At 40.1% G+C, this 25,386-nt stretch overlaps 2 protein-coding genes across 2 annotated transcripts in view; both read right to left on the bottom strand.

Moving 5' to 3' along the window:
- Positions 1-8,249: 8,249 nt before the first annotated feature.
- On the bottom strand, positions 8,250-13,964 carry LOC117049774 (protein-glutamine gamma-glutamyltransferase 5-like). Its single transcript, XM_033154693.1, has 6 exons — positions 13,889-13,964; positions 12,760-13,002; positions 12,336-12,662; positions 11,080-11,240; positions 9,148-9,281; positions 8,250-8,486 (listed from the first exon to the last, which is right to left on the bottom strand). The coding sequence occupies exons 1-6, from the start codon at positions 13,962-13,964 to the stop codon at positions 8,309-8,311; spliced, it is 1,119 nt and encodes a 372-aa protein (XP_033010584.1). The 3' UTR covers positions 8,250-8,308.
- A 411-nt stretch (positions 13,965-14,375) lies between these two features.
- The window catches only part of TMX3 (thioredoxin related transmembrane protein 3), a 53,084-nt gene continuing 42,073 nt past the window's right edge, over positions 14,376-25,386 (bottom strand). The window contains exons 17-22 of the mRNA XM_033154824.1: positions 23,326-23,505; positions 22,148-22,390; positions 20,939-21,057; positions 19,357-19,485; positions 16,967-17,144; positions 14,376-14,512 (exon numbers count right to left, since the gene is read on the bottom strand). Coding sequence (XP_033010715.1) covers positions 14,376-14,512; positions 16,967-17,144; positions 19,357-19,485; positions 20,939-21,057; positions 22,148-22,390; positions 23,326-23,505 — 986 coding nt within the window. The remainder of the gene's footprint in view (positions 14,513-16,966; positions 17,145-19,356; positions 19,486-20,938; positions 21,058-22,147; positions 22,391-23,325; positions 23,506-25,386) is intronic.

Here is a 25,386-nt window from a genome sequence, read left to right as displayed (position 1 = left end):
CATTCTCAGGGATGACTCACACCCTGGCCAGCACCTTTTTAATCTCCTGCCCTCGGGCAGGAGATATAGAAACATGATAAGCCGCACCAACAGGTTAAAGAACAGTTTCTACCCATGGGCAGCAGCAACATTTCTTCAGATATGAAGAATCTGAAGAAAAAAAGTTTGTTCTGGATATAAGCACACGAAGGCTTGTACCCAGAACAAACTTAGTTGGTCTCTAAGGTGTTCCTGGACAATTTTTTTTTTTTTAAAATTAAATTTATTTCAACTGCATCAGAGCAACACGGCTACCTACCTGAATTAAAAAGCAATTATGATTCAGCAAAGTTTAATTAAAGATAAAGCTCAGTACCTGACATCCTGATCCACAAACCAGTTTGATTTACCCTGACAACTTCAATGGAATTGTCAGCGAAAATCCAAATACGCTGGGCCTAATTGACATATGGATCAGGTTTTTAAAAGACTAACTTAGAATCTGAATAGCAAATTATGGACAAAAAGGATAATGCAGAAGAAGAGTGACATCTGGAGAGACTGAGACTGAGAGGGGGAAATGGAGACCAATCCATGTACAGTAACCACCTGTGAAATGACAATCCTGTCAATTTCACTTCATTTTATTTTCTGACAGGACCAAGCTCTGTCAATTACAGAGTGGCCTACTGTTCACTATTTCTAAAGACTAAGAGCTTTTGCTCAGGAAATAATGCCATAGCATAACTCCTACAAAGCGGCCAGTAATTACATATCATTTGACCCTGACCCTGAGGGCTTCAGACTATAAAGAGGAATTACACCACACAATCAAATCAGTAGTCCATGAAAATCCCATAGAAGTAGATTTGGTTGCCTATGCAGCAGTTCTCCCTCACCAACAGAAATGTCTTCCATGAAGGTATTTGGTATCTTGGTTTGTCTATATTCTGGGCACTTTGGGAGCCTGGCTAGCTGGCAATAGCCCACCTGGATCACTAAGGTGGCAACTTGGTCATGTTTGCCAAGTTTCATTGGTTGCTGGGCCAAGAATTAACATTTGTTAAGCGATCATGGACCATCTTCTGGACCATCAAGAAGGCTGATCGCCAAAGAATTGATGCTTTTGAATTATGGTGCTGGAGGAGACTCTTGAGAGTCCCATGGACTGCAAGAAGATCAAACCTATCCATTCTCAAGGAAATCGGCCCTGAGTGCTCACTAGAAGGACAGATCCTGAAGTTGAGGCTCCAGTACTTTGGCCACCTCATGAGAAGAGAAGACTCCCTGGAAAAGACCCTGATGTTGGGAAAGATGGAGGGCACAAGGAGAAGGGGACGACAAAGGATGAGATGGTTGGACAGTATACTCGAAGCTACTAACATGAGTTTGGCCAAACTGCGGGAGGCAGTGAAGGATAGGCGTGCCTGGCGTGCTCTGGTCCATGGGGTCACGAAGAGTCGGACACGACTGAACGACTGAACAACAACAACAACAACAAGCGATCATGCACTGAGGTCAGCATCATAATAACTCCATTGCAAATGAAAATGGGAGTCTTACAGAAGTAAGCATAAGTGTGCTCAGTGGGACTCAGTTGTATGCTGGAGTTGTGGCCAAAGGCTGAAGAAGCAGGATCAAGTTGGCCTAGCATGGTTCTGAATGTGAAGGACACAGATCTTGGGCCCATAAGAACATAAACCAGTCAACAACTTCTTCTTCTTCTTCTTCTTCTTCTTCTTCTTCTTCTTCTTCTTCTTCTTCTTCTTCTTCTACAGTAATGGTAGCACAGAAACACTTACCCGACCTCCCAGTAGTGAGTTGCTGCTGCTTACAAGGAGGAGAGGGAGGCAGTGGTGAGGTCAGCACAGTGCAAATTCACCAGTCAAATCAATCCAGCACTCCTGCCAGTGCATTTCCTCTGCACTGACTCCCCTCTGCCTTGCCCCTTTCTCTTCTGGCAAGCAACAGCAGCAGCTCACCTGTAAAACTTTCTAGGCCAGGGATGGGGAGCCTATGACCTTCCAGAAGTTTTTGGGCTATAACTCCCATCAGTCCCAGCCAGCATGTCCAATGGTAAGAGATGCTGGGGTTTGGAGTCCAGTAACATCTGGAAGGTCACAAGTTCCTAACTTGTGGTCTATACAATTTACTGCTGTGAAAGTCTAGTCAACTGCTACTGTTCAGGAAAAGGAGCAAGGGGATCCTGATATGAATTTATTTAATGATAGATCATGGCCAATATAAAGTATATGCCTTTTTCAAAGTCCCCCAACCCTCCAGAGAAGATTTGAGGGGGTTACAGGAGGAGAAGAGAGGGGGGGGAGTTCTGCTGTGCTTGCTGAAGTCATTCCACTCACACAGGGACTTAGCTGGATCCAACCGTGTATCTCATATTGATGGCTATCTTTTGATATACTTAGAAGCAAACATTTTTACCCTCATGTTATTTCATTAGTTCACTGCAGCTGTCATAATAGGTTCAAGATTGCATGTATACCCTTGGTACCCCCCCCCCAGATGACCTTTACTGCTTCTAGCACATACATAACAAAAATATATATTTGTTATTTTTCTTTTTTCTTTTTTTACTCATTCTCTGAAGAACAAAAGAGCATGAACTTAAACTCACATTATTGCAAGAAGCTGTACAGAAGCTCAAAGCACTAAAGGAGACTGAAGGTGTGAAGCAGCCAAGTTAGACAACTAGCATTGCTAAGCTTCTTTCTTACAGGGTCCTGAGCACACTCAGTCACTGAAGAAACTCAGCACGACACAGGAAAGAACCCGTGAGTGGAAGCAGAAGCTTTGAGCACAACTCTGCTAATGAGAGCATTAGACACCCTGTAGCAGAGTGATTGGATGTGAGATATAGTTATGATGATGATAATGAAAAAGGGAACAAGAGGTGAAAGGGAGCAAAAGTTCAGAACTGATGAGTAAAAGCAAAGCTGGGTTTTAGACATCGTAATAAAGAGCCTACAGGAAGGAAGGGTTACAAGTGGTTGTAGAAAATAATGAAGATATAAAGGGTTGGGCTACTATCTGTGCTAGGAAAGGAATGCTGATGTGAAGATGGGATTCACAAGTAGAGATGTTCAAGAAATTCAGTCTTTACAGATTCTTCTATAAAATGATATGACCCACATCTCACAGATTCATGTGTGGATTAGGTGCACGTTGTGCATAGTTAAAATATGGATTTCAATGTGGTGGGAGTGCCCTAAAATCCAACCATTCTGGACAACAACCATACGAGAAATATGTAAAATAACCAAGCAAGTGTTAGAAATCACCCCGAAATTGGTCTTACTAAACATCTTCCAAGACAATAATGCCCACTTACAACACAAAGAACTCATAATCCATCTACTCTCAGTAGCCAGAAACATCATAACCAGACACTGGTGACCACCCACTCATGAACCCTGCCCAAATTTAAGAACACAAATTATAAAGCAGTTAAGAACCATTTAAAATGTGTTAAACAATTAGGGCAACAGTAACAGCAACAGAGCCCTCAAGAAAAACCCCTAAATTATAACCCAACTGCAGGAAGCTGTGCTGTGCTCCAAGCTCATGCAGCTTCCCCCACTCATAAGGACCCTGTATTAGATGAGGCTATGGACATATGTAGATCAAAAGACAAGGATGTAGCCCAGCCCTGAGAGAAGCCGACATACATAGTTATCTACATGCCTGGACTGCCGTCCTGCAGAAGCAGGGGTTGGGGAGCCAAGCAACTTTGGAGGCAGGGCTATAGTCAGATCCATGTTCGGGCTTTGATGAAGTAAGTGAAAACAGCTAATCTGTTGTGGCTTGGAACTAAGCTTGCAGTTGTCGGAGCTACTCATTTCTGGAATGTCAAAGCAAAGATTTGTAGATATTGCCTTCCTGAGCAGCATTCTTATAATCACCTTGAGTTTTCCCATTACCCTGCTATTGTCTGCTTGCTTAAGTGGTGGGAAAGTTGAACTCCACTGCTCTTTCCAAACAAAATAACTTCTTTTCTGTAGGTGAAAGGATAACAGGTGCTCTACTCGAGGATTATAACACCTTCATTAGTGCCTTGCTCAGAAAAGCCTTGGGGACAGCAATGACCCCTTTTCACTGCACAGTTTAAGTACCACATTCCTCTGAACCATTTACTAAGGTAATGAGATGCTAGAGGATATGGCTTCAAAATACTTAAGAAACACATGTCCATTCTACTGGCAGTTATTTACACACTTAATACATTATTGAAGAGAAGAAACTAATAGGATAACCACATGAGCACTGCTGAAAAATTGCCTTTGCTGGGAGCATTGTTTCACAAGGATGGGGTTTTCCCCTTCCAGAGGAATAATCTTCTGCAATCTTCAATTTACCGGGCAAAGCCAGAGCAACATAAAGTTATTATAACTTTTCAATGTCATATTCACTTTGATAGGTTAGAAAAAATTAAAGGTAATGAAGTAGGAATGAGATATCAAGATCACAGTCGGTGTCTTATAAATATCTACCCAGATTTTCCCCTCCCACACACACATCTACTCTTTCATAGTGCAATAGTAGCATTTGATGTCTGGCTCTTAATTCAACAGCCAGAATCTTCATTATTTCATTTTGTTTTTTTTAAAAAAAACCTGTTTCTATCTTGAGAAAAGCTCGAGCTCTTCCCATTAGTTGGTAAAGTTTCCAAAGAAAAGGACAGGGAAAAGTTACTTTTTACCAGATATTCTTCCCTAGGGATACTACGCTTTGCCACAAAATCTTTGCCAATTGTATGGGAGCCTCCAGTTTCAATGGGTTGAATTGGTCTGTACAGGCATCGCTGTGGTCTCAAACTGCAACTATTTGCATCATCATTGCTAACTTTTAATGAGGGGGGAAATGAACATTTTAGTAGTGAGAACTAAGTGAAAGTCCTCAGTTCAAAGTCCCTGTGGGTGGCTTGCTTCTACCTTTGAAGATCTCTAAAGAGAGCATGAATTGCTGTTCATGTTTTGAATCTTTATTCTCTTTCATGCAAAGGAAATTTTCACAGTGAAACTCACTGAATGGCAATAAATAAAAAGCTATTGATCACATCTAACTAATTACAACAGAGCAAACTAATCAAATTCTTGGCAGGGATGAAAGGGTAATCTTGCTCCTTATGATGGTAATTCTTTAGGCTTCCCCGATCCCTGTGCATTACCGGTACTTCTCTGGTTTCTCATTTCTGAATGAGGTCACACATATGTATGCAGTATGTAAGCTTAACTGGAAAAGAGAATTCAGTCTTAAAAGAGGTAGCATTTTTTTCAAACCTTTAATTTTCATGCAAAGGACATGGGTGTATTATATCTGAAAACAATGGGAGGGAGATTTTAAGGAGCAAATAATATTCAGTGCATGACAGAGCAGAATGTGACAAACAAGAAGCCAAGATAAAATTCTAAGTAGCTACAGTGATAGAACACAAATAAATGGGCAACCCTAAGATTTGGAAACTGCTATCGTCTGAAAATGACACTGTTTCTTATTCTTTGTTTTCTGCACAGTGGGGAATTCTGTGCAGCCTTTACAGTGCTCATTTCTTTTAGAAAAGAGAGCACTGGATACTTGTGGAGTTTTTATAATAATCTTTTTATTTGTGCATGTACAATTGAGCAGGTATAATGGGTGTGCAGATGCCAGCACACCACAGGGAAGACTAACCTCAAAGCAAACGCAACACCCAAAAAAAACCCAAAGCAGCTTTTCTCTGGACATATATTAGTCAGTCTGCAAGCCAAAATCGGAAAGTAACTGCTTCCTGTGGATTTATTTATCTTGCACTCAAACTTGTTTTGGCCACCAATTAGGAATATCCATACAACTGGGATTACATTGCAGTGATTTAAGAAAGGGGCAATCTAAGAGTACTTTACAATGCAATCTTATGCATGTTTGCATACATTCCCCTGTTTTTGATTGGGCTTGCTCCCAGGAAAGGGCGCATAAGATTGCAGGCAGACTGTTTGATCAAGGATCAAGTCAACTCTTAGCAGACCAGCAATCCTGTAATGCTACAATGTATATCTCTATGCAATTTAGTTAAGCATTTCATTCATTGGAATGACTGCCTGGCCTTTGCATCATCCTTAATATACTTATTTGCAATAGCCTAGAAGGCGGACACAATCAGGAATGAGAAACATGCCCTGAGCCACCTGAAACTATTTGTTCTGCTAAAACCATTTCAGATTCACTCTCTCCTTGTGGCACAATATAGTTTGGATTATATGGGTCAAATCGGGAGAGAATCTCGATTTGTGACTGTAGAAAGTTGTGACGCAAGCGGCCTTTTGATCGTAACATTAGAATAGCCTGCTAAATTGGGCCAATGGCTCATCTAGTCCAGTATCCTGTTCTCTCTCTCTCTATATATATATAGCCAGTTTGGTGTAGTGGTTAAGAGTGGTAGACTCGTAATCTGGGGAACCGGGTTCGTGTCTGCACTCCTCCACATGCAGCTGCTGGGTGACCTTGGGCTAGTCACACTTCTCTGAAGTCTCTCAGCCCTACTCACCTCACAGAGTGTTTGTTGTAGGGGAGGAAGGGAAAGGAGAATGTTAGCCGCTTTGAGACTCCTTCGGGTAGTGATAAAGCGGGATATCAAATCCAAACTCTTCTTCTTCTTCTTCTTTATATATATATATATATATATATATATATATATAGTGGTACCTCAGGTTAAGTACTTAATTTGTTCCAGAGGTCCGTTCTTAACCTGAAGCGTACTTAACCTGAAGCACCACTTTAGCTAATGGGACCTCCCACTGCTGCTGCACCGCCAGAGAACACTTACTGTTCTTAAGTGGAGTTCTTAACCTGAAGCGTACTTAACCTGAAGTGTACTTAACCCGAGGGGTGTGTGTGTGTATATATAATTTTATTTGATTTTACAATTTAACATTCAACACATTTATCATATAAAAGAAAAAGAAGAAAGAAGAAGAAAATAGAACCCCGTCCCTCGCAACTTCCCTCAACTTCCCCATCTGGTTCTTTAAATATGTGCTACTTCTGTTTAATTTTTATCTTAATTTTTTATAATCTTTTTGCTAAATACTCTTAATTTTTATCATTTTAATACCAAATTTCATTTCAAATTATATCTTACACTTGATTAATTGGCATATTGTTGTTTCTTAACTTTTACACTTGTTTTCTTAGTTGTAAGTGTTTACTCAAACCCTGCTAGTGAGTCCATTCTTTACAATGTTTCTGCAGATACAACATAAACGGTTCCCAGTCTTTTTTCAAGTCTCTATTGTCATTTCCCTAAGTCTTCCCGTAAGTTTCACCATTTCTGTGTATTCCATAAGTTTAACTTGCCATTCTTTCTTCGTTGATATCTTCTTGTCCGTCCATTTTTGGGCTAGTAAGATCCTAGCCACCATTGTAGGATACATGAATAACTTATTACGCAGTATCCTGTTCTCACAGTGGCCGATGAAATGCCTGTGGGAAGCCTGCATGCTGAATATGAGCACAACAGCACTCTGTCTACCTGTGATTCCTAGCGGCAGGTATCATTTCCATTCCGGTGATAGTACAATTAGAAATTCAGCAATTCAAAAGCCAAAGCTACAAATGTCTTCAATGCATAGCTGTCAACTTTTCCCTTTTCTTGCAAGGAATCCTATTTGGAATAAAGGAATTTCCCTTTTAAAAAAAAGGGAAAAGTTGACAGCTATGCTTCAATGTGGCTGTGGAAAGTGATCACAGGATTTATACTAACCTACTTTTATTTTTGCAGTGCTCCAAGTTGAGAGTTCTGTGTGTCTTAGATCTTCTCTGAACATTTTAATGTAAAATTGTGAAGTACAGCTAGCAAGGGATACAATACAGGCTTTCATAATTCATGTTAAATTCCCATTTACTTCAGTTGGGTTTGTTATATAGCTTGACATAAGTAGATGGGCATTTAAAATATATGCATGAACACAAATATATCAAACAATACCCTGCTCCATCACTGGAATCTAGAATCTTTAAGAATGTCTGGATTTATAACCATCTTTCAAATACATGTGTAATTTTATATGTTACAAGTCAGTTGCAGAATGTGGAAATATTTCAGTATTCTCAGGAAAAATTGCAAATTATATTTGAGCAAATAATGATCCAGCAATTGTCAAAACACATTTCTGGAATGGTCAGTAGAGTTTTGTGAAGTAGCCTAAAAAGTTCTTTTGTTCTGTGAGATACATATAAGATACAAACCATACACCTTGAGTTTATCCAACTCCTTATGATAGAACTACAAAACATATATTTATTATTTACAGATTCAGTGTTTTCCCTCTTGTATTACTTAGGCTCCTCCTTCTCCAGAGGTTGCTGGGGGATTCCCCATGTCTACATTGGCATATCCTTTGCAGTTACAGAACTTGTTGCAGCTGACATTGGCAATGAATCGGTGTTTGCCATTCCTATATGGAGTAAACTCAACGCATGTTTGTGCCTTGTGATTAGCAGCCAGTGTTCCCAGTCTGCAGAAGAGATAAAGGAGAGAGAGTGCATGTGATGATATTTGTACATGCAATGATTTAGGCCAGGGGTGAGCAAACTTTTTCAGCAGGGGGCCGGTCCACTATCCCTCAGACCTTGTGGGGGGCCAGACTATATTTTGGAAAAAATATATGAACAATTCCTATACCCCACAAATAACCCAGAGATGCATTTTAAATAAAAGGACACATTCTACTCATGTAAAAACATGCTGATTCCTGGAGCGTCCGCGGGCCGAATTTAGAAGGCGATTGGGCCAGATCTGGTCTCCAGGCCTTAGTTTGGGGACCCCTGATTTAGGCAAACCACCTTTGGTTGATTGATGAGTTGACCTCTTTACAGGATGTCATGAATGACATTACACACTACATTTGAAGCACATGAGTCCCCCTCAAGCAATTCTGAGAATCATAATACGTTAAAGGTGCTACAAACTGTAGCCCTGTGAGGGGTGAACTACAATTCCCAGAATTCCTTGGGAAAAATCATGTGCTTTAAATGCATGGGATACACGCAGGCTCAGTGAACATTGTCATTAAAACTACAGTATAGAACTTCATAGTTGACAGCAAGAGTGAAGGTGGAAAAAGAACCACAGATAACCTCAAGGTAGATGCAAACCAAAACTGTGGCTAAACTTACTCAGTAGCGATTGGCTCACCAAACAGTCCATAACCCTCCAAGTGCAGCACACAGTTCTTGAGATCTTCTTTGAGGGGATTAGAGAAGGTGACTTCAGCTGAACATGGTGCATTCAATTTCGGATAGTTAAAAACCTATTTGGAAAAAATGAGCACTTGTTTTTACATTCATGTAGGTAGCCGTGTTGGTCTGAGGCAGTCAAAATAAATTTTAAAAATTATTAAAAAATAAAAAAATCGTTTGTAGCACCTTTTACTTAGTTGGGCTCTAAGGTGCTACTAGACTATTTTAATTTTTTAAACTTGTTTTTACATTGTTATATGAAGAGGAGGAGGAGGAGGAGGAGTTTGGATTTGATATCCCGCTTTTCACTACCCGAAGGAGTCTCAAGCGGCTAACATTTTCTTTTCCCTTCCTCCCCCACAACAAACACTCTGTGAGGTGAGTGAGGCTGAGAGACTTCAAAGAAGTGTGACTAGCCCAAGGTCACCCAGCAGCTGCATGTGGAGGAGCGGAGATGCGAACCCAGTTCACCAGATTACGAGTCTACTGCTCTTAACCAGTACACCACACTGGCTCACACACCACACTGGCTCACAGTATATTGCTTATGCTGACCATTAGGTAAATTACTGGTAATCATCCTTAATGGTCAATTGGTGAGTTTTTGTGGGAGATACGTGTTAGGAAATGGTATCTTGATGTAGTGATGTATCTTGCATGTTTAGAATGGAAAAGGCATCTTAGGAAAGAGAATTGGATTCCACCCTCTCCAGCTAAAGGGAGGAGATAGGCAGGTGTATGGCCAGTAAGCAGCCAGTGTTATGAGGTAGAGCTACCTTGATAGTGCTGGTACAGAGTGAAGATAGGTTGCGTGAACTGGTGCTCTTGCTGGTTCATTGCATGGCTTCTGCCCTGTCCCATCCCCATTCAGGTAAGGTGTAGCAATACTGGCAACAGGAGGGCAATTTCATGGTTCTGCCACACCACACAAGCCACTACTGTTCTCTGTATGTTTGTGTTTGTGTACACACACACAAAAGATTTGGCGCTTCACACACAGATGAAGGGAATCCGACAGTATAGGGATCTGATGTGGAATGGTAGGTTTGCTGTTTCATACAATTTTCTTCTACAGTGTGTGAGTGTGTGTGTAATTTAGATCATTTGCTGACCCTTGCCCCTCAGTCAATAAAGACTTCTGAACAGTTCACACAATATTGAAATATGAACCATGGGCATACCCACGGGGGCAGGGGGGCAGTTGCCCCCCCCTAGAAGCAGAGTCCGGGGAGAGTCTGGGGAGGGGAGAGCGGGGAGGTAAGCAGGGCCGTCTTAGGCAGATCGGCCGCCGTGGCGCGGCAATCCCTCCAGCACCCCTGGCATGCCGCCTCTCCACCTCTGGGGCCACCTCCCTCCAGCGCTGGCCACCCCTCAGGAGGGGGGCGAGCGGGGGATGAGGGGCATGGCGCTGGAGTGGCGTGGGGCTCTGCGCGCCCTTCCAGTGCTCCAGCTGGGGCTCCCCGCGTGGGATGGGAGGCAAGGGCAGCCGGCTCGCAGCCCACCTGGGAGCAGCATGGGTGGCAGTGGCTGCGCCGGCGGCGCGCGAGTGCCCTCCCGCCCATGTGGGCGGGGGCGGGTTGGGGAGGGGGTGCACGGTATGCGTGCTCTCCCTCACTGTAATCGGCTCCTGAAAGGGGGGCCCACCATGGCTTGCCCCCCCTAGTTTTGATCCTGGGTACGCCCCCGATATGAACTATTTAGCACCATGAAAACATTACAAATTAAAAACAAGCAAATGCCACAAAAATATTATATATATCTTTTATGCTCTCTCCTCCAAGGTAAACAGATATTGACTTCAGTTATCCTCTTGCCGAATTGTCTGAGACTGCCATTGCTAGTTCACTGTAAGGGTCAAATGTTCTTTACCTTTATCTCAATGGGTAGGCTGTCAATCAGGATATCCCTCTCCACCATCATGATTTCTCCCTTAGGCTCTGGCATTGAGACAGCTGCTACCCTCATAATATTATAATCACAAAGGTGTGAGCCATAACTTTCATAGGGTATCTCTATCTTGATCGTCTTCACTGCAAGGCAAAATGTATTGAAATGTATTGAACATACTTTTTAGAGTCAGAATTTGCATTCTAGAAAATTTCAGGAATTCCTCTCCATTCTAAGGGTTGGCTTGAGTCTCATCAGTGAGTCATTTGCAGGGAAATTGTGACAATAGAAAGATAAACAATAACATAAAAGTCAAATCATTTGAGCTTTCCGCAACCTGATGTCTTCCAGATGTTTTTGAAAACAATTACTGTCATGCAAGACATGCTAGAATGGGCTTATGGGAATCGTACTTCAGAGAGCACCAGTTTGAGGAAGGTTATTTTGTGAAACATGTTATCGCTTACGGAACCAAATCTAAATGTTCATGTGATAGATTATTAAATGATCGTCAGTAATGTAGAACAAGTGGGTCTACTGCCTGCTGTAGAAAGGATGGATGACTCTGTCATAAATTGCAGCCTAAGCAGAGTTGCCTAAATGTAAATTCTATAAATTAGTAGGATTTCTTTCCAAGTAATGATTTTAGGATCAGAGTGTTAGATGGTGGACATTCTCTAGATCTGATACAGCTATTTGTTGAAACAAAGATACAACTCTGAGAGTGTTTTACATGCAATTCCAAAGCAGTTTTTGCATGTTCATGTTTCCCAAGTGAAATCTATGTTACAAAAATCTCAATGTGTCTTTCCAGGTACATCTACCATCTGATACGAGATAGGTAAGAAGCTGCTTGATTGTAGCACCATGTTCATGGAATGCTTGTGGAAATCTTTCCTCAGGGAGGTCTTCCTGGCACCTTCATTACATATCTTTAGGAACCAGGCAAAAACATTTGTCTACTTTCATGCTTTTGGCTAATTAAACTGAGGCAGCAGGGGGTTGCTGTACACCAGGCATGACCAAACTCGGCCCTCCTGTTAGCTAGGTATGATAGGAGTTGTAGTCCCAAAACAGCTGGAGGGCCATGTTTGGCCATGCCTGCTGTACACCAAAACATTGAGTGTCAGATGAAGATTTTCTTATGTCCCTGGGCCTTGTAATATATTTTTATTTTGATATGCTGCATTAAGACAGTATACATATATAAATAAGTTAAATAAATAGATAAGACTTACCTTCTTTGGGGCCAAGTGTAACATGCACACAGTCTTTCCAGATTGGATCCAGTGAACAGCCATTATATATCATTCCTTGAGCACAAAGGTTGAATTTTCTTTCTTTAGTCTCATTCGACAAGTTTTCAAGCATCCACTTTATTTGAACATCTTGACCATAAAGGGGACAATTAGCCATCTTAAATTTCATTGTCATCCCAGTGTCTTTCAAAGTTTTGTTTCTCTGGGATGCTATATCTTTGTCAATTTCAGAATTGGGAGCATTGAGGTATTGAGAATTGATTTTTCTGCAAGCTTTATAGAAGGCTTTTTTCTCTTGCAGAAAACCTGGTTGGGGGCAAATAACATATCTCCAATGATCACTTTTCACTTTACTATATCAACATGTTAAACTTCAGTTATTCTCATTAAAATTGGTCATTACCTAATTCATGCTTGTAAGCATCAGTGACATCCTCACGCAAATCTCCTCCAACACTCTTGGTGCTGATACATTGCCCACAAGGCCAGATATCACAGTGCAGTTTTGTCTTCTTGCCTCTACCTTGAGAAACCCAGGCTGTACTCCTTGCATTTAGCATACAAAATACACGAGGGCCATCAGAATCAGTATCCACATCTCCATCTCTGATGCTTTTGACCCAGATAGGGCCACTGCACACTGATCCTAAGGTAAACAAAGACAATCATGTTCTTTAATGGTATTCTGGTTGATCACTATCCTAAACTTTAGGGATCCATATTTATCTTAACAATACAGCTGGCAATCCCTGAGAATCCAGCTTCATCCAAAGAAAGAAAGAAAGAAAGAAAGAAAGAAAGAAAGAAAGAAAGAAAGAAAGAACCTGCTATGAACGTTTGTAGGCATGAATAACCAAAATGGTACTCTCCATATATTGGTGGATTCCAACTCCCATCAGCTCCAGCCAGCACCCGCAACATCTGAGGGACACCATAATGGTTATCCCTGATCTATGCACTTGGGAAATGGCTATGATGGTTGCAATCTAACGTAGTCGTGCAACTTATTACCTGCCAAGCTTAACACCAGCCATATATGACTGCTTTGCTAAATCTCCTGTTTTTGCTGTCGGTATGAGACGAATTCAATTTGTGGGACTAATACTCATATTATGCTGGCTGACAGCATGGAAACCACTGAAGCACTAACATTTCCCATGCTGCTGAGTCCCAGACCATATGGGAGGTACCTACAATGCAGCTACTGGTTGGACACCTTCCGTGTGGACTGGGGCTTCTTGCCTACCAAAGCAGCCTCACCAGCACTTCAGAGTTTAGAGGAAGAGGCATATTACAATCTGCCATACAAATGGAGATAATATCCATCTCTCTCCTCCATGATTCTTATACATGATTATCTTTGGATTGGGAAAGAGCAGTGCTATTTTTCTAGAAAAAGAGGTGCCAGAACTCACCACAAATGCCTCCCTTGTTCTCTTATAATGGCAATGGAGCCCACCTGAGAGCTGCCAGACCTGAGTTCTGGTGAGTTCGGGCTGAAAAAAGAGCCCTGGAAAATAGGCTTCATTTACCTTTACTAGTTTCTATAGGTGTTGGATCCAGATATTGCCAGTCACTCATTGCTTGGTTTATGTCTTTTCGGGCCATCCAAGATTCATTCCAGCAATGATGTACCCTGTAGAATACAGAAATTCAGACACTTTCTGTGTCGAAATACAAAGCTAATTCTGAAGAAACCTGAGCATTCAGGATTTAGGATAAAAGATCACATGTTGTATGGAATGCCAGTACAAAGATTGAGTCATTTACAGATAATGCTTTTGGATTTACATTTATTTATTTAGAATTTTAATTTGACTTTAGGGCTCCAAGAAAGTAACTACTTTTAAAGAAAATGAATGTCTTTATTACTTTACAATGGAGACTGTAGCTGATAGAGTGGACATCATAAGTGCAGTCGTCATAAGCCATACTTGTGAATCCTTGGTCACTCTCATGCTGAAGCTTCTCCAGTGGACTGTTCTGATTTTATTCTTCAACATCTCTGTTGTTGCTCACTTACCAGATGTGTTCTTTGCCACTTAAAGTTTTGCCTGTGTAGTCATAAACCTCCTGGACAGTGAGAGGATCAACAGCATTCAAAGGGCAATAGAAGCCTGTGATGACTCGGCTTGGGATTCCCAAACATCTCATAACTGTAAACAGATGAAATACCCAAACACTGATATTGTATGCTCTGCACACACACACACACACACACACACTGAGACAGAAAACTTGTCTTCCTAACTCAGTAAAAACCATGTAACTATTTGCAACAAAGCCCATATGTACTCAGGCTACATAGACTTTGGTAGTTCAAGAAACAAGGTATGCCCTTCAGATAACAAACCATCTGCTTATCAAACTGCATGTGTTATTTCCAAGGAAAGCCTAGTCAAGTGTATCTATAGTTGAAAGAGTATGACTCTTTTAACACATACCAGTATATACCACTGCAACGCAGGCTCAGCCCCTAACAGGTTTGCTTCTGTTCAGCGTTCCAGCCAGTCTGCCCTCTTCCAGGATGTTGTAAGCCAAGGGCAGCCAGTGAGGTGTCATCACAATGTGGTGTCCCATCATTGTCAGATCTCATGGTCAATGAGTACCTGAATGACACAATATTGGCTAACCTAATAAGGGCTCAAGCTGGGTAATTCAGTTGTTCCCTTCTCAATTTTCTGGTTTTCTTTTCTAACTGATACTCAACTTCCTCTGACTGTTAAACGTCACTGAGAGGGACCATTGAGTTATTTTTGCTCCCTTTGTTTTTAAAGTTTGTACTACTTCATATCATGCAGATACCTTCTTCTTACTTCTTGCTGGCAAATCTTGGCTTCAATCCTGTTTGTGCAGAACAATTTAACATTAGTCTGCATACAGCATACATTTAAATCACATTGCTTCCCTCAAAGAATCCCGAAAACAGTAGTTTATCCTTCACAGAGCTTCAGTCCCTAGCATCCTTAACAAACTACAATTCTCAGGATGTTTTGGTGAAAGGAATGTGTTTTAAATGTATGGGTTGTACACAGTCTCACATTACTATGTTACCTCTATTATGAACAGCCAATGTGTTAGGAAATGATATGACCCAGTGACATATTTGTAAATGGATTCTAAGGCTTTTGTAGTAAGAATTGGCTTCACCCTGATTTCTGTATATTTATTTGACAATCTAACCAGCAACATATGTCAGCAGCACAGATGGTTTTATAACATCAGGGCAGAAAATAGCCTATTGCAGCTTTGGCAATGTGTTTCTGTAACCCCAGACATTTCTGTATATGGCAGACTTTTTTTTTACTGTCTACTTTTATCTAGTATAAATGGCCAATAATATTAAGCACATCTTACAGTTAATTTCCCAGTTGCTTCAACTGTTCATTCATCTTTATCCTGTTTAATGTAAATCTAATGTTCACAGTATTTTTATATTATTTGAATATTTCCTGTAAAAGTTTTCAAATGAAGCTAGTAAATAAATGAAGTTCTTCCTGGTCTTTGCTTTCACTTCTTCTATCATCCCCCACTGGCTATGGAACTCTAAAAAAACATTCCTTTTGCTTTCAGCAGATAACCTACTTTGCCACTGACAAGCTCAAAATAACTCCAAGGCATTCTGCTTTGCCTCAGGATTCATCCAAACCCAATGCCAGGAGTACCCTAGTGGCCAGTAACCTGTGGCCTTTAAAGGTACCAACATTTGCCATCTGACGAGATTATATTAAACTACCGGTACTGCAAATTGGACTATTCCTGTTTTCCTGCTTTAGAGAGCAGCAGCTTTGAACATGCAGTTATCATGCTAAAGTCAATAGGTTTGGGGAGCACATGGACTCTGCACACTGGAAAGTAATGTGCTGCTCAGAAATAGCCATGGTGTTTCAAGCATGCTTGTGCTTAGGGAAAGCCACAGCTCAGTGGTAAAGCACATACTTTTTATGTAAAACGATTTGATCCTTGGCATCTCCAGAGAAGTGAAGGGGGAAAGCCCTGTTTGAAATGCAGGAGACCTGCTCTCAGTTCATGTCAACAACAATACTGAGCCAGGTGGACCAGTGATCTGACTTGACAGACAGCACTTCCTATGTTCCGGGGCATGATGGAGAGCACTGCATACCAAATACCAGGACAATTCAGTCTCACACCTTTCCTTGAGAAGACTACCCTCCTGAATTCATTTTTTTAAAATATACTTCCTTTCCTCCTTATAATGTTGCTATACTCCCTTACTAAATGTTCATGCATGGGTAGAAATAGTAGAATCATTGAATAATTGGAAAGGACCACAAGCCTCATCTAGTCCAGCCCCCTGCAATTCAAGAATTTTTTGCCCAATGTGGGGCTTGAACCCACAACCCTGAGACTAAGAATATCATGCTCTACCAACTGAGCTATGTAGAAATAGTAGAATTTCAACCTTTATACTCTTTACATTTTTAATAACTAGCATTCTTTTTTTTTGGGGGGGGGTAGTTCTTTATCTGACATTACTGGGTGCCATCCCACCACACCAAACAGACACCATTTAATTTTTTGTTGAATTTAAAAGTTGCCATCTGCATCTGAGAAAGCATTTTTCTGTTAGGACCATTCATGCGCCCTACCTGTACACAGGACCGAAGCAAAAGTCCCACAGTATCCATATTTGACAGGCTTGCATTTGCTCTGAAACCACTGGCGGAGGATAGGGGCACTTCCATTCCACATTAAAGGATTGTGTCCCTGCAAGTAGTTATTACTGGGTGGAAGTTTCAGAATGCTTTTCTTCTTATGGCAACAGATCTGAAAACAGAAAGGTGCTGGTGCTCACTGCTCAAGAGTAATATCCTTGCCATACCCATCTTGAACATTCCATGGAATCAACATACATCACTTCATGCACAGTGATCATCCCTGTCATAAAAGGCAACAGTATGTGACTAACATATACCTGAAATAATTAATCTTGACCTGGGAGATATGCATGTAAATGCATTAGTTTAAGGCACAAATTCACCTGCTCACATGCACACGAAAGCTCATACCAAGAACAAACTCAGTTGGTCTCTAAGGTGCTACTGGAAAGAATTTTCTATTTTGTTTCGACTATGGCAGACCAGCACGGCTACCCACCTGTAGTAGGCATACTGTTTTTTCAGATGCCGTTGCTCTCTGCTTTTTGGCATGAGAAGATGGACATTTATATAAATATTTACAGAGAATCAGTCGTCTACATGCTGTTTTACAAAATTAAATAAAGCAAATCCCTGTTGAAATTGTACAGGCTTTTTTTTTAAGGTGTGGTGGTGGGAGACAAAGAGAAAACAGAGTTTGGATCACATTCAGTTGCTATATTCAGCCTGAAGTATCAGAACAAGTAATGGTGGTCCCTTTAGGTGGGCAATGACACATTGTGCTCTGACTTTCCTCCACTCCACAGTAAGTGAATTTAAGATTCACTATACATTACACTGGTACTCAATACATCATCTGCATGCACAGGACTTTTTATGTGTGTTTGTGTGAAGAAATTAAATTTGACTAAGAGCTGTTTAGACAAAACTCCAGAGAAATTAAAAATAAATAGCAACGCACATCTCTTTTCTTTTTTCAAAAAAATATTGTTATTATATTCCACCGATAGAATGCTCCGAAATATTTCCATAGAGCTACCAATGGTGCTCATCCGGTCACTAATATGTCCATACATTTAGCAATACTGAAGCATTGGGTGCATGAATTGCAGGCCATATTCTTCTCTGTCTTCCCTCCTCCATCCTGAAACCTCCTTTTATCAGCCTTTCCCAATGTGGTCACTTAATGCTGCTAGACTGGAACTCCCATCATCCACAACCACTTGGCATGCCATTACAGTGGTACCTCGGGTTAAGAACTTAATTCGTTCTGGAGGTCCGTTCTTAACCTGAAACTATTCTTAACCTGAGGTACCACTTTAGCTAATGGGGCCTCCCGTTGCCGCTGCATGATTTCTGTTCTCATCCTGAAGCAAAGTTCTTAACCCGAGGTACTATTTCTGGGTTAGCAGAGTCTGTAACCTGAAGCGTCTGTAATCCGAGGAACCACTGTAATTGTTATTGTTATTATAACATAATTTATTGTTTTATTATTTTAGTTATAAATTATAACAAAAGTTGTAGTCCAACAACATTGGGACATCCAATATTGGAGAAGGCTGCTTTTATGGTGATATTTTATATTATTTCATCACTTTCATCTCTTTGATTCTAATCCTACCATCCAGAATCCAGTTGTTGTTTTTTAATATAAAAAATATTTACACAGCACCCACTCATATAAAATATCAATGCAGTGCATACAGGTGCAAAACTAAGAAACCATAAAAGCAATGCAAAATAATCATAAAAATGACTGGCCCATCTTGGGCGGGAACTAAACAACTGAATAGGCCAGGTAGTATAAAAAGAACTTCGAGAGACATCTGAAAATTGTCAGCAAGGATCCCTGCCAAATCTCTTTTGGAACAGCCTTCCACAGCATGGAACCAACAACACCAAATGCCTAGTGTCTAGGAGAAGTCAGCTGGGCTTCTGAAACATGGCAGAAAACTATTAGGTATAGAAATTCATCTGCATCTTATTAAAGATGGTGATGGTGGGTGATTTTTCATATTTATTTATATATAAACATTTGCTGCAGTTCTTATTGCTGCCAGGGATTTAAGAAATATTTATTGGGGCCAGGAGGCTGCCATTTAAGAGATGTACTGTTGTTCTCCAATCATCCTAACAACCATTTCCCCGACATTAACAAAGACACACACAGTCACGTTTGCAAAGCTGACTATCAGTGGGCAATTTAGCAATAGCCAAACACACATTTCCTAGGAATTTCTCTGGGGTTGTGCCTGCTGACAGTTTTGTGATGAGCCAGCCACTAGTAATGACTGGAGAGACAGAGGCAAACCAATGCCAGGGGTGGTTATAGGCAAATATATCCACAAGAGTCAATTAAACGTCCTGTACTCAAACTTTACCATACTGTTCAACACCCTGCTGATGTACACGGGATCATTGCGACAGGAATAATCCATGCCAGGATCACGAAGGAAGTTTGTATTTGTGTCCAGAATTTTCAAACAGATATCCAGAATGCCATCTTGGAACTAAACACAAAAAATATGAGCACTCATTTTGAAGCCATATGTTTCACAAATATTCAGAACAAAAAATTCCCTGTTGTTGCAGAGGACAACTACTGGACTGCCAGGAATCTGTGGAACTGGAAATGTGAGGTAATAATAATAATAATAATAATAATAATAATAATAATAATAATAGAATGCTGCTGATACCAAGAAATGTAGGTTAGCTAAATATAAGTAGAAATAACTGCTTCTTACTTTGCTTTTCAAGTCAAAGGGGGTGTCTTTGTTGAGTTAGTGCCATTTTTGAAATGTGAACAGGATGGTTTTACATTAGAGCTGACAACCAATAAATTCCACCCCCCCCCATGAAACTTCTAACTGAACTGGTTAGGCAAATAATTATTAAAATGTAAATGAATGTACATGCTGCAAAGCTTCAATGAAGGTTATTATTTCATTTTAAGCAAATAATGAAGCAGCGATTGATTTAGGGCAGTTCAGGCAGTTCCCCCTCACAGGGTGCTGAGGCAAGGGGGTGCAACATTATTATTATCATTATCATCATCTTACACTTATATTTATATGGGTACCTACTGAGAATATCCATTAAAAAGCAATTGTACCAAAAGGAATTATTGTGAAAATAAGAAACATTTGCGGCGGGGATGCCAAATTTTGTCCTCACTCAGGACGCCATATTACTAAAGGCCATCCCTGTCTGTAAGAAAAAGACATAAAGTTTATCAAGTTTATTGTGGCTTTTTACCCTATCTGGGGATCCTTATTCATTAGATGAGTGTACAATATGACACACACTTACTAGGATGAATGTACAATAAGGCAACACACTTACTAGGAAAGATACTCCACTAATTTCACAAAATTGAAGCCACAACCCTAAACACTTTACTCAAGACCAAACCCCATCAAACACCGTGGGACTTACTTCTGAGTAAACATGCACAAGATTGTGTAACGTGTGTAGTAGAGCTAATTTCAATGGATTTCACTTGCAATTCGGCCCCAAGTTATATAAACTTAAGGGTACAAAAATGTATGCTTCTACCTGTTTTAAAAACACCTGTTTATTTGGAGACCGGGATAGCTGCTGCCTGGGCAATATTCCTATTTATCTTTCACTGAGGCTTTCAGACAAAGGACTAACTTACAGGCTTGGACTAAATCACCTTGGACTAAGTCAATGAACATACCCTCCATTTGTGAAACTGTGTGTACATGGAAGTAACTATATGGAAGTAACTCCTACTGATACAGCAGGGCTCACTGCCATGAAAGAGTGCATGGGGATTTTACTTTTAAATATGCAACACTGGCTGCATCCACTGCATAGAAAGCACTTTATGTGCATCTCTTTTTCCATAGACAATTTGTGTCCAAGAGTATAATTAAGCTAATCTAAACACTAAGGTACAACTCATAATACATTCAAGAGCCATAATCTTGCATCTACCTGTCCAAAATGCCATGGATGAGAAGTTACGTGTTTGGGAAGCCCCTGGAATACAATCCCATGCTCATTCAGGACATACTCTTCTCTGTGGGCTTGGTTGTCTAAATAGACAGGGTCATCTGAGAAAACAATATAGACAAGGTCTCTGAAAAAGTTCCAATATCAAGGGCAGAATTTTCATATAATTTACACCCGCTCTGAGATACCAGATTAGGCATGATATTTATATTTTTCCCAGTACAGGCAGTTCATGCGTTCAGCTGTGATGAGGATCTTTTTGATGCATATGTAAATGACCCCTTATTACCATACCTTTGGGACAGGCCTCGAATATCAAGCATGCTTTAAATATGGCAAACCAATTTGGATCTATATGCTGCAAATGAATTCATCAAATAATGGATAAACAAAATGGCTGCTTTGCAGTAATGCTTTCAATAGCTACAGTTGAAGGAATGGTTTGGTAAAAATATGTCTAATACCAGGCCCGTATTTTGTTAGCCCAAAAATGAAAAATGAGTGAGGTCCCAGACAAAGAGAAAACTTAAGATGTTAGAATACGCAGAACTTGCAGGTCTAACACAGAATAAGAGAGCAAGAAGAACATATGTTTAAAGAAGAGTGGAAAATGTTTATTGAATACAGTATATGAAAGATAATTGTATACAACTGAAAACGCTGGTGGCATTAAGATAAATTCAACAGTGTAATTAATGTTTGAATGGTGTAAAAATGGAAAACTGACTTGAATGGTTATAGTAAAATATGCTGTAATGGAAGATGTTTAAAATGAACCATGGAAAGAGAAGAAGGGAAGTCATTGGATATTAATAAGTTTGTAAAATGTTTTTTTCCAAATTGTAAAAAAATTAAAAATAAATAAAAATTAAATACAAAAAAGTCTAATGCCATTTCCAGAGTTTCATTAATCATATGATACTACCTTGAGTGTGCTAATACAGTATATTTGTTTCTGTGTACAAGCATGTGATGTGTTAATATCCCACGTACTCCCAAGCCTAATATCTGCATATATATATATTTACTGACTCAACCCAAAAGTCTGTCCTCATCACCACCACCACTACTGCTGCTGCTACTACTACTACTACTACTACTACCGAAATACACATTCTCACAAATTGTCTGTGTCTGCAGGCACTTACTTAGCAACACTATCCAGACAAGGAGTTTCTTATTGATTCTTACCGGAACACCAAGGGTTGAAGAGAACATAAAAGTCTCCCAGATGTTGGGTGCTTGAGTGTTCACATGACACTAGACACATATCCAGAGTGTAGCAGCCAATACAGGCACCGGCGGGAGGGAACAGACTGACATGGAGGCATTGTTCATTATGGAGTTTGTAGCAAGCATTCCAATGGCTTTGATCTGGACATTTCCCTAAAGGAAAGGTGCTCTTTGTTCCGAGAGATTCGCAGGGTTTCGGACCTATTCAAGAAAGTTGTTCCAAGAGGAAATGAATGCAAGAACTGTTTTGCCTAAACTTATTTACCATTGTTGGTGAAAGAATAAAGATGCAAAACGTTATATAGGATTTCTGAGATTAACATGATGCCGAACTACAAAGAAGCATAGGAGAATGAATGAAGATAATTGCTGGCTTCCAAAGAGGAACAGTGATTTATATCTATAGAATTAAGGTCCTCTGAAGATCAAAGAATAAACATGATACAATATGTATGGATCTCTTTTTACTAAATTCTGAAAGTAAATGGAGTGTGTTCTTTTCATTTGTTTCTAATAACTGCATGGAATTTTATAAATATATATTTGGGTGGTTTGTTTTGTTTTTTGTTTTTGCAATTTCACCCCATACATTCAATGCAATAGCAATCCTATGCCTATTTACTTGGGAGTAACCTTGTCTGAAATCACAGAAACTTACTTTGAGTAAACAAGCATAGGCTAAAGCTGCACAAGTCAACACATACGTTGTTTTTTGCTTACTGAAATATTCAGAAGGGTTATCTGTGTGAGCCATCTATTGTTGGCAAAGTGTATCAAGGGAATTCTATGAATAGTTCCATGAAAATGAATTTTTTTCATGTTCATTCACTGTTCTCCTTTGAAAGAAAAAGCTCTGCAGGACTCTATGAACATGACTCTTTGACATAACAGTGCCAACATCAGCTAATGCAGAGAAAATAGGTATGAAGTAGCTCAAAGATCATCAATCCTGTATGATACATTTTATTTAACAAAATTCACATACCACCTGATTGTAACAAAAGCTCTAAATTGGTGGTACTTAACCATTAGGAATACAGTAAACAGAAGTTCTCCCTAAACACTAAAGCTTTTAACATAAGATCTCCAGTGACTTTATGGAGCACGTTTGTTATCATATAAGAGAATTACCGTACCTGTTGCCACCGTGAATGTGATCTTGTCCTTGTCATCATCCCAATCCCGGTTTTGGAAATGCACATAGAACCCAAACAGCTGGCCTCTTCTCACAATTAGTTTATTAGAACTAAAAAACTGTGTGTGGTGGTTGCTGCAGTTCTGAGCACAGTTTAGGTCTACATTTTTCACCTCAAGGACTGCAGGAAAACAAATAATGATGGGACCGATTAATGAATATTTAAAATAATTTTTTTAATACCCCTCCCCAACTTAGCAGCACCATGGGTGATATGGGGCTTCCAACCTCTCCTCCACTGCTCCATAAATAGTATGGGGCTCTAATATTCTCTGAACACTGATTCTGAGTGTTAGGGGTAACTTCAGGAGAAACAAACATATCTGTCTTCTTATGCAAGGAACTTCTGAGTCCAACCCAATGAGTGTACCGTAGTTTTGTTTAGCTCTGATGTGAACCTGTGAAGCACATCAGCAACGAGACAGTGGTGGTTAATTAAAATTTCTGAGTTGAATGTGATTAACATACCAGTTTTTATTACGATGTTGTACTTATTCTGCAGCAAGTGAAAAATTGGAACCAGCCCCCCCCCCAATAATATTTTCATAAAAATGTTTTTTTATGTCTTCATAACCGGGCACATGTACAGACCCTACATAACATGTGAGTATATATGAGCACCAGCTTTGTGTATCCAGGTCTGACCAAAACATTGTGCAGGGAGTAGAGGGAGGAGAGCTGCCACAAACCCGTTCACTGTGACACATTGACAAGCCACACTTTTGAAGATGTGAAGAAGGCTAAGGAAAGCAATAAATATGCACACATTTTTGTTTCTGTGTTAGTTTCTTATGTCTCTTTTAATCATTCTCAAGCCGCAAGGAATAGACATGTCATTATCCTTAATGAAAAAGTCCCTTTTTCTGATTTCCACATCATATTGTAATCCACACAATTATTCCGGGGGGGGGGTATGCTGAGCACCACAAAGTACATCTTGAATCAGTTAAACTTAAGCATTTAATGGAACCCAAATGCTTCTTTAAAGGAACACAAGGTTCCATTCTATGCTTTTGCTGTGACAAACACATACACAAACACACCTGTCTGTCCGTCTCCTCCCCACCCCCTTTCTTTACATGTGGCTATTAACATTTATCAAAATCGTCATTTGAATCAACAAACTAAGGTGTTGACAAATGAAAGAGAGGGCTCTCTTTTATTGGACTGAAAGGTTGCTCCAGAAGATTAAAATGGATTTCATTTTCTTTTATATAGTTTTTCCATGAGGAATTTGTGATATACAACCCTTATTACCTTTTGTTTAAGAATTTCTGTGGAGCTTAGTGTTAACATATTTTTTAAACAAAGTTTTGAGGCTTTGTATAATCCATCCAAGTTAAGCAACAGAAGTAATTAAACAACACTGAAGTTTACTGTCTGCTTCCTTAGAGGACTACATCATGCTTCTGATTAAGGTGCCCACAAAAGCTTATGCCACAATAAATTTATTATCTTTTAGATGCCACAAGATGTCACCTAAAGGTGTTGTCTCTGCTGCAACATACCATTAAGACCTTTCCCTCAGGAACATGCTGTTATTCATTGACTGTTAGAAGAAGGTGCATAATACTATACTGTTTTGAGAGATAAAAGCATCACAGCTTCCCAAGGGGAGTCTTCTTCTCTAGAGTGTACAATTTAATGTCAGCATACATCATACTTTTACTATGTTTCACGTCCACTCAGGGATATGAAATGTGTGACCCTCCAGAGATTATTGGACTACAATTCCCATCATCCCTAACTATTGGTCCAAGAACATCTGAGGGGCCTCGGGTTCCTCACTCTTGTGGTTTAAGCTGCTAGAACACTCCATCTAGAAGTTATGTACCTAAATCTCTGCGCCTATGTGTGTGTGTTTTCTATCCTGTCTTAGAAACTCCTTGAACAAATGTATGCAATATTCTGCTCTGCTCCACTTGCATTTCAAGAGCTGTTTTTTTTTAAAGGGAAAAATGGCAGGAGACAGAGTTTTACATTTTCACACTCCTCAGGTGCA

The sequence above is a fragment of the Lacerta agilis genome, chromosome 7, assembly GCF_009819535.1.
Source record: "Lacerta agilis isolate rLacAgi1 chromosome 7, rLacAgi1.pri, whole genome shotgun sequence".
In the NCBI taxonomy this organism is placed as follows: Eukaryota; Metazoa; Chordata; class Lepidosauria; order Squamata; family Lacertidae; genus Lacerta; species Lacerta agilis.
Note: the sequence above shows the minus strand (reverse complement) of the source record. Positions and strands in the feature narration are given on the sequence as shown.

What these genes read in the sequence shown, in the direction of transcription:
- LOC117049774 (XM_033154693.1), bottom strand. Translation starts at nt 13,964, where the DNA reads ATGGCCCGAAAAGACATAAACCAAGCAATGAGTGACTGGCAATATCTG. An exon ending in ACCTATAGAAACTAGTAAAG is followed by an intron (nt 13,003 to 13,888) that starts GTAAATGAAGCC and finishes TGTTTACCTTAG; the next exon opens with GATCAGTGTGCAGTGGCCCT. An exon ending in GGTGAGCCAATCGCTACTGA is followed by an intron (nt 8,487 to 9,147) that starts GTAAGTTTAGCC and finishes TCTCTTCTGCAG; the next exon opens with ACTGGGAACACTGGCTGCTA.